The sequence below is a fragment of the Capsicum annuum genome, chromosome 11 (assembly GCF_002878395.1).
Source record: "Capsicum annuum cultivar UCD-10X-F1 chromosome 11, UCD10Xv1.1, whole genome shotgun sequence".
NCBI lineage: Eukaryota > Viridiplantae > Streptophyta > Magnoliopsida > Solanales > Solanaceae > Capsicum > Capsicum annuum.
In genome coordinates, this window is record NC_061121.1 from 1,875,497 (window position 1) to 1,886,080 (window position 10,584).

At 36.2% G+C, this 10,584-nt stretch overlaps 1 protein-coding gene across 1 annotated transcript; it reads right to left on the reverse strand.

Moving 5' to 3' along the window:
• Positions 1-5,253: 5,253 nt before the first annotated feature.
• Positions 5,254-10,262, reverse strand: LOC107856745. The gene is made up of 3 exons (XM_016701735.2): positions 9,953-10,262; positions 7,285-7,490; positions 5,254-5,853 (listed from the first exon to the last, which is right to left on the reverse strand). Exons 1-3 carry the CDS (start codon positions 10,043-10,045, stop codon positions 5,568-5,570), a joined length of 585 nt encoding a protein of 194 aa, XP_016557221.1. The 5' UTR covers positions 10,046-10,262; the 3' UTR covers positions 5,254-5,567.
• Positions 10,263-10,584: the final 322 nt, after the last annotated feature.

Here is a 10,584-nt window from a genome sequence, read left to right on the forward strand (position 1 = left end):
CGACCGGGGGTCAGAAAATGTGAGTAAAACTCAAATTGGTCTTCGAACTACGACTCCAATCACGATTTTCAGTTGACTAACCAGTGGCGGACCTAGGATTTAAGGGTCGTGGGTGCTCGGGATTAGGGGCGGAGCTACATTTGGTTTAGGGAGTTCATCCGAACCCCGTTCGACAAAAAATTATGTTATATATATACATGGTTAAAATTATTTTTTATGTATATATAGTAGATGTTGAACCCCTTCTGATTAGTTTTTATATTCACTTATGAACCCCCTTAGTGAAAATTCTGGCTCCGCCACTGCTCGGGATGTTCAAACACACATATTAACACCGAAAGCTTTAAGGTTCCTTCTGAAAATCAAAGTATTCAGCTATTTTCTTGGTTTCATGGGTGTTTTTTTTTTTCCATCTTATACCAATTTCTATGCATTTCTTATATAATTATTCATATTCTGCGTGGGGTTTTACGGGTGCCGAAGCACCATATTTTTAAATCTAGGTCCACCCATGATTGACTTTATCTCGGGTGACAGAGGCAGGAGAACACTTCACAAAATGCGCTTTTGACAGCAAGCGAGATCAACCTAAGTCGTATACACTATATATAGTATATTCTTGATGTTTGAAAATTTTTTTTTGTACGTGATGCATGCCAAGGTTGGGCCCTTTCTTATAAGTTATAATGATGAAATTATATTTCACCTTGACTTATAATAAAAAAAAATAAAAAAAATAGGACAACAATAAAGTGTGATATTATACTATATAGTAGGCGCATGCCATGCCCAAAAGTTGATGGATTGGATCACATCACCGAAAAGAATGACTCCTTCATGATTAGGAGACATTATTTTTAAGTTAAATATTTATTTGCACTCGATATTTATATTATATGAATAATAAAATTATAATATCAATCAGACTTTTAGGGTTTGTTCGGTGTGAGGGATGAATGATAATAACTTATAAACCTGTTTTTTTTTGTTTTCCATTCGATATTCGGTGTCCGCATTAGAGCCCCAATTAATTCGGATCACGTGTTGCAGGGCTCGAACCCGAGACCTTTGGTTAAGGGTGGAGCAGTCCCACTGCACCACAATCCATGTTGGTTATAAACTTATCTTAAGATTAGTTTTAAGATGAGTTTATCTTATGTTTGACTGGAATTTAATTATAGTCATGTTATTTTTAGGATAATTTATCCCTTAAGATTTTACGTTGATATTGTTTGTTCTCTCGTCTTTCAAATAGTGAATCGTCAAAGCAAATCACCCATTTGATTGAACACGCTGTCAATCAAATTTTACTTCTTATTATGGGCGTGCATACAAGAAGAATGTTTGAGCTTGATGCAAATGACTAAAATATTATCTGCTTTATATGTATAATATTTATAGTTCAAATAATGTATTGGCATTTTCTTTAAATATGTACAAATTTAAAATTCAATAACTTTAATCTAAAATTCACTAATTGTAAATCTTAAAGCTATCTCGAATTTTGTTTAGTCAAAGAATAGGACCACTTGAAAATAAATAAATTAAAACAAAAACTTTTATGGATTCATAATATTTGCTCATGACACTCATGATTGTTATGATTGCATCAACTAATGGTAAGCATGCCTAAATTATTACTAATAATGCATGAATAACTTTAAATCCTCCATCTATTATCCTTTTCAGTCGAGTTCATCGCATTGAATTTATCTAGTATAATTTACATATCTCGTGTAATTGATAAATTCTGGCACGAGAGTAGATTTATTCAACGCGCATCTAAAAAATTGCGATCGTAAATTGTATACCATTATCTAAACACACGTGTCCTCCATGGCAGTTCCGTGGAAATTGTATACCATTGTTCAACCAGGGGCGAAGCCAGCCTTTGGCATGGGGATTCATCCGAGCTACCTTCAGCAAAAAATATACTATTTATATATGACTAAAATTATATTTTATGTATATATTATAGATTTGAACCCCTTCGATTAGTTTTTTTTCAAATTTTAAACTCTATTAGTGAAAATTCTGACTCCGCCTCTCTGTTCAACCACAGGTAACAAGACTAAAGTGTTTTTTTTCATTTAAATAATAAAACATGTAACATGACAAAGTCATTTCTGTGTAGTTTCATAAAAAAGTGGAAAGATTACAATCTTTCAAATAAATGATTTGTGAAAAATACTTTAGATCTCTTTCTATTTGTATTTAAAAAAATCCTTATTTTACTTTAACCTAAAACTTTATGAAGGGAATAAAAGTAGAGGGGAGAAAAAGAAAATCTTCTTTATTTAGTATATATTTAACTTTGCAATATTTGTATAATGTGTTTAACTGAAATCAGTATTTTCGCCATAAAACATAGATATATGTATGATAAATCATTAAAGGTGCGACTAATCAGAGGTGAGATTACCCCACCCTTAATCAGAGGTCTCAGGTTCGAGCCCCGAATATGCAGAAAATTTTGTTGGGAGCGTCACCCCCAAAATGGGCCCTGCAATGCGTGATCCGGATTAGTCGGGGCAAAAAGTTGCGACAAATAGAAAATTCTGAACCTTTAATTCCAAAAATACTATATTTCATTTGTACGTAAATCCTTAAAAGGTGAACTCGTTAAGTTTAAATTCTGAATCCGCTTCTGACATTCCCCTTCTATAAATAGAGCCTACATGCCAATACATTCAACACAACACACACAAAAACCACAACAACAACATAGTACTCTCATCACTTACAAACAACTCTCTCTTACACACACACACTTGATAACACAAAATGGCAATGAAATTTGTGGCTCTTCTTGCAATTGTACTTTTGTTTGTTCTTGTTCAAGAAACTAAGGTAACAAATGGAGCTGTGAATTGCAACCCATTGCAACTAAGTCCTTGTGCAAATGCCATAACATCATCAACAACACCAAGTGCAATTTGTTGTTCAAAGTTGAAAGAACAAAGGCCATGTCTTTGCAAATACATGAAGGATCCAAGACTTCAAAAGATGATTTCTTCTCCTAATGCAAAGAAAGTTGCTACTACTTGTGGTTCACCTTTCCCAAGATGCTAAGATAACATGGTACGATCAGCGAGGAGTCATACAGCCGATCCTTACTTGTTTACATCCTACCTTTCTACGTATAGTAGTTGTTTGTTGTTCTATGTTATTAGCCTTTTAATATTGGCCTAAGACGAGTTTATATGGAGTTGTAACATGGTACGATCAGTGAGGAGTCATACAACCAACCCTTGTTTGTTTACGTTCCACCTGTCTATGTACTAGTTTGTTGTTATGTATTATTAGCCTTTTAATATTGGCCTAAGATGAGTTTATATGGAGGAGTAATATGGTACGATCAGTGAGAAGTCATACAGCCAACCCTGACTTGTTTACGTTCCACCTGTCTACGTATAGCAGTCGTTTGTTGTTCTATATTATTAGCCTTTTAATATATTGGCCTAAGACGAGTTTATATGGAGTTGTAACATGGTACGATCAGTGAGGAGTCATACAGCCAACCCTTACTTGTTTACGTTCCACCTGTCTACGTATAGTAGTCGTTTGTTGTTCTGTATTATTAACTTTTAATATACTGGCCTAAGACGAGTTTATATGGAGTTGTAACATGGTACGATCAGTGAGGAGTCATACAACCGGCCCCGACTTGTCTATGTTGTGGTTGTTTGTTGTTCTCAATAATCGATGATTTTATATGGAGTAATATGGTCAGTGAGGAGTCATATAGCTGATCCCGACTTGTTTGGGACTGAGGCCTATGTAATTGTTGTTGTATTCTATAATTAGTTTTTATGTCTAAGATGTTATATCCTTAAAGTTGTTATTCAATGGTACTACGGTATTGGTATTAATGTTGGGAGTTAATTATTTAATTCATTTTTCTGCCTCTAACCAAGCAATTGAAGCTTTGTTAACCCATGATTAGTAGTACAAATTACAATAATGAGTTCAACATAAAGAAAGGATAATTTTATGTATGGCATAATACATAAAAATAACCCTAAATTTGACACCAAATTATAACATTGACCTTAAACTTTGATAGTGCACAAGTAGACCCTTTAATTATTCAAAACCTAAACAAGAAGACACTCCGATTTTGCAACTGCACGCGTGTACCTCACTTGCTCTGACGTGAATTACTAATCCACTCATATAGTGCCACCTAATAAAAAAACACATTATAAGTACGACCTTTAGCTTTGTCGGTGCACAAATAGGCCCTGTAGCTATACAAAAGCTGAACCAAAAAAACCTTCAATTCCAACTCGGACGCACGCTGTTTTGCATGTATAACATGAGTTTTACCACATAGGATCGAGGTGTCTATTTGTTCAGGTTTTGAATAGTTAAAGGTCCTATTTGTGCAATGTTAAAGTTTAAGGTTAATGTTATAATTTGGTGTCAAGTTTAGGGTCATATTTATGTGTTATGCCTTTATGTATCTCCTCCAATTTTTTCTGGCCTGACTAATCTAGATTCGTATCACGCTGGGGGCTCCTCCAATCCCTTCAATTTTCGAAACTTCTAGATTCGTATCACGCTGGGGGCTCCTCCATTCCCTTCAATTTTCGAAACTTGAACCCGAGAACTCTGATTAAGAGCGAAAGTATCTTATACATCCACAATTAGCAAAGTTACTTGGACACATTTACTTGATAAATCAATCCACTTAAAAAATTTTGAGAAATAAGAAGCTTTTTTCCCATGAATAACACATTACACACCTATGAACTCAAAAAGTAATTGGCAAGGCAAAAGCAAGTGCAAAGAAATGCAACTCTTCCCATCTGTCAGACTTGGTGGACAGAGTTACCTGGTATCCGTTGCTGGTGGGAGGCGGCAGGTATTCCGTGGATTTAGTCGAGGTGCGCGAAAGTTGATCTGGACACCACGATTATCAAAAAAAAAAAAAAGTTTTATGCGGACTGTCAGCCTATCGCAACCTTCCTCCTTTTTTGGAACTTGAGACTGACAAATGTGAGCAAGCTCATACAGGCCCGAGTTGAACTAAGGAAAGTGAATACCATTCTTTTTTTCGACGAAATAGGGGGTAGGGAAAGAGGAAATAGAGAAGGGGGTTACAAAGGAGAGAATCGAACCTCACCAACAAGGGGAAAGTTCAGATAACCGACCGACCGACAGACTGAGCTACTAAGATTCCCGAACGTGAATAATCATCTTTCATTTCATAGTTTGCTACTTATATAGAAGTAAACTGCAGAAAATTGATTCAGAATATAAAATTGTACTCTTTTCCAAGTGAAAATCATAGAGATCATAATCTAAAATAACCTTCACAACAATGAAGGCTTACATTGTACATATGCATACAGTTGACAATCAAAGTAAAGCTATTACAGACAGGACGTAGATGCGGCAGATACTATGGACTACGTTCATATATAACTGTAGACGCGGCAGATACTATGGACTACGTTCATATATAACTATATTATGTATGTAACTACGGGTGGTACAAAAACCAAACCGAGAACTCTTCATGCTTAAGTTCCTCAACGATATGCCTTTAATGTAATGATATTTCAGCCCTTTCTTTCAGTAGATTCGCTGTAGTTAGATGTCGCCATACCAAGTCCTTCGTTTTGGTGCTTTTGCCATCCACCGGTATCAGCCTTTGAGTGTATCCAGTAGTAGAAAACGGATCCGATCATTGATAGTAACGTCAGAGCAGCGCCAGCAGCAAATACACCTTTTCGGAGGGTGGCACATGACAGGTTTTCAACTTGGAAAACAGCGCGATACTTTGTGTGATATGCATTCTTTGCCGATCCTGCCAATAAGCACGCTTCTGCTCCTAAGAAACTAACCCTGTTTGTCATTCAAAAGAGGACGTAAGCACTAGCTTTATGTAATTTTACTTCCATCAAGTAACTATCATGATGGCGTCCATAGAATGTGAACCGAAAAGTAAACGAATGTGATAGAGAAAAGATGTCAAAGTAATGAAAGTATCTCCGAGATTTGCTAGCATTCTCACTCCCCCCTCCCCGGCTCCCTCCCGCTTTTTACATTTTCGAGGGAACAAAGTTGAATTTGCTCTTACATCATAGTCTTTTAAACTATACCTTGATCACAAACAAAGTAGGGGCCGGTTGTATGAATCGTGTTACCATTCTGCTTTATTCGAGCCTAAATCATTTGCGCGCTAACTCCATCAAACTAGTGGTAGAATTTACTGCTCATATTTCTACCTCCTGTTATCTCTCTCCTAATTTAGCACATTCTAACTGATTGAGAAAGTGAAGCAAACACAAACCAGAACTGGCTGAGAGTTACATATGTATACTTCCGAAAGGCAAAAACTATCACAGATTGTTGAAGTGTCCCCTTTCAAATTCAGTTACGACATATACGGAAACTACATTTCATGTTTCTTCCTAATTAACTTGTGTATACGTGCAACATTTGCTAAGGCTAATACGTCATGAGATAACAGGACAAACTGTTGCACCCAAAAAAAAAGTCAAAAACTCACTTCAGCGGAACTCCGAAATATTTTCATTATCTCTATCTATTCAACCACTTATTGCCGATAAGATTGGGGCAAACATCAAGTGGCAAGTCAAAGATCCATCATGGGTTTGCACCTGTTAGAGGTGTCACAACTACTCACAAACAACTTAACGAATCAATTTCCTTGGTGAAAAAATTATACGGGTAATTATACGGGTTTTGAGCATTTGTTTACCGATTGCACTTGGTGCACGGTATAAAAGGATAGAAGAATTTATCTAGTGACACGGTTTTGTCTCGAAAGAAAAGAATCTAAACCATGAGAGAATGGGGTACAGAGCTTCACCAAAATGGTGTAAACAGACGGGAAGATTACGGTGACTAATAAAGGGGTACAGAACTTCATCAAAATGGTACAAACAGATGGGACGGGGTCATATAGACAAGAGTGAGAAGAGGTCAAACATTTGCAATGCCTAATTGAGTAACGTAACATCAGACAAAGGCTAAATAACCTAACCAAACGGAATAGGTCGTATAGGCACTTCGGTACTATTCAATAAGTGGAGAAACACATAGGTATATGCAAAGTCACTGAACAACAGCAACACCTTAACAGATAGTGCTCCACCATCCATCCAATACAAACACCGAGAATTAAGCCCAATAAACAAATACAATTTTATTGCCTAAATCGCGTGAATATTTCATAAACTCTAGGGGTAAATGAACTAAAACCAGACAAAAGAACGAAAGTAAGAGAGAAAAGAGTAACCATATTCTTACCAGGAGAAGACAAAGAAGAAAATGGCACAAGTAGTAGAACTACCACCCGTCATTCCTCTTCCAAAACACAAGCACTTGGTAACACCGTTAACCAACGTTTGGCTAATCAGAAGCAACCCAAACGCACCCAAACCATAGGCTGTAGAAGCATCCGCTCCATAAACACAGTACGTCCTTTCATCATACTTATCCGGTACAACTTTCGCCTTCACAAACGCAAAACAACATTCAAAATTCCAAAAAGAAAATTTGAGATAAAGATAACCAATTGAATTAAGTCGTAACTTAGCACCTAAAACAGGCTAAGTTAAGAACTTTACAAACCATACTTACAACAGAAACAAAAACCCCTATTCAAAAAACTGAGAACTTATACATTGCCGATTAACTCTTCCAAGTATCCTATATCCCCCATATATTCTGTTTACAGCAAAAAAAGAACAAACTAAGACAATTCAACCAAATTTTCTGGATAGAATTGCTAGTATCCTTGAATTCCGCTCTTTCCAAACCACCCACCATATACAAGTAGGGATGACCTGTCACCGATCTTCTTCAATACATCTTTTCCTCAACACTCCTCCAGCTCCTAAGAAGTTCCAGCGTTGAACTAGGCATAACCCATTTAACGCCGCAGAAACAAAGAAAACCCCAAATAACTAATAAGGGAATTAATTACACACAAAAACAAAAATTACTACTACTACTCTATGTTGCTCGGACTCGTCAAAAATGTCAATGAGTGCGTGTCGGATTCGCTGAAATTAGTGTATTTTTGACAATCCGACACGGGTGCGGCATCAAAAATGAAGAGTCCGCGCAACTTAGCTACTACTACTACTACTACCACTATGCCTCAATCCTAACTCGAAAAACAACAACAATTGCTATGCCTCAATCCCAAGCAAGTTGGGGCGGATTATATGAAGTTTTGGGATATGAATCAAAAGAAGTTCAGATCTTTAACTATACCCAGAAACCAAAAAACACCCAAACAACTCAGTGTCCAACTATTCAACTCCATCCGGAAACACCAAATACCCATAAGTCGATCTTTAGCAACACAAGAAACCAAAAGCATCCAACACAATCCAATCTTTAACTACATCTAGAAACAAACACATACACTAACCCAAAAAATCAGTCTTTACCCATCTCCAGGAACAACAACAACAACATACCTAGTGAAATCCCACATGTGAGGTCTGGGGAGGGTAGAGTGTACACAGACCTTACCACTACCTCGGGGAGGCGGCGAGCCTGTTTCCGCAAGACCCTCGACTCAAGTGCAGTAAATTCAGGTACAAAGAAGAAGGAAACAGTGGATAAAATATAGCAACTAATAAGAGAACAGTGCAAAGCCTACAAGAATGAAACAATAACAATAACAACAACAAAATACTGCAATAGTCGAAACACAATAGATGACAGACTATGATAGATACCACAAGCAAGGATCAGCTCCACCTCAACATCTATGGCTAAACACTAAACTACCATACTACAGCTAGTACACGACAAACTCCAACAAGCCTAAACCATCAAAAATCAAGACAATACTCCTACCCGACTAACCTTTACTCTAACACATGCCCTCCATACCCTTCCATCTAAGATCATGTTCTCATTAACATATCTCCAGAAACAAAGAACCAAAAAAAAAAACAATCTTTAACTCCATCCAGAAACACCATACACCCAAAAAAATTAATCTTTAGCAACACAAGAAACTTAAAACACCAAGACAACTCAATCTTTAACTACATCCAAACACACACACTAACACATTAACACAAAAAAAAGAATCTTTAACTCCATCCAGAAACAGCCAACACCCAAAAAAAAACAATCTTTAGCAACACAAGAAACTAAAAACACTAAGACAACTCAAGCTTTAACTACACCCAAACACACACACACTAACACATTAACACACAAAAAACAATCTTTAACTCCATCCAGAAACACCCAACACCCAAAAGAATCAATCTTTAGCAACAAAAGAAACTAAAAACACCAAGACAACTCAATCTTTAACTACATCCAAACACACACACACACACCCTAACACTAACACAATAACACACAAAAAACAATCTTTAACTCCATCCAGAGACACCCAACACCCAAAAAAATCAATCTTGAGCAACACAAGAAAACTAAAACACCAAGACGACTCAAACTTTAACTACATCCAAATACACACACACACACACATTAACAAAAAAAAACAATCTTTAACTCCATCCAGAAATACCCACCCAAATAATCAATCTTTAGCAACACAAGAAACTAAAAACACCAAGACAACTCAATCATTAACTACATCCAAACAAACACACACACACACTCTTAACACATTAACAAAAAAAAAAAACAATCTTTAACTCCATCCAGAAATACCAACCCAAAGAATCAATCTTTAGCAACACAGAAACTAAAAACGCCAAGACAACTCAATTTTTAACTACATCCAAAAAAACAAACACACACATTAACACAAAAAAAAAGAAAAAAATCTTTAACTCCATCCAGAAACACCAGGCACACAAAACAAAATTCAATCTTTAGCAAAACAAGAAACAAACAACAACAAAACAACCAATCTCTAACTATACCAAGAAGCTAAAAACACATAAAAAATATAAGTTAAAGTGAAATGAGGTACCGTGCTACGACGTCGTTCAGCACCTACAGCAAGAACAAAAGCAATGAGATGAAGAGCAATTACAATTACAAGAACTGGTATTGAAACCCCCATTACTGCACCCCAAACTGCAAAAGTGATTCTTCACTTACACTACACTTTCTTTAACAAAAAAGAAAAGTTGGGGGCTTTTATTTTACTTTATATTGGAATATATTTAGCACTTAACAGCTGTTTTTTTGAAGGTTTGGGGTACTAAGAAGTGTATATCATTTTTGTTGCTTTATGACCAAAAAAGAAGTAGTGTAAAGAGTGAAAATGATTAATCAAATAGTGGAAATGTATGGTAGGGTCCTCTATCCTCCTTTATAGATCTTTGTTTTATAGTGGAAGTGTGTTTAATTTTTGTTAATTCATTTGTTTTGTTTGGATTTAGATTAATTTGAATTCGCATTGAAGGCTCCGTTGTCAGAATATAGCGCTTTCAAGCAAAATCGACTCTATATTTAAAATTTAAAATTGAGACCTCTAAAATGTTTCTTTGGTTATTCATTCGATGTCTGGTATCTATATTAGAGTTTGACTAATTTGAATTTATGTCGGAGATTCCACTATGAGATGGTCAAACGGGCGAAACGACGCGAATTAACATT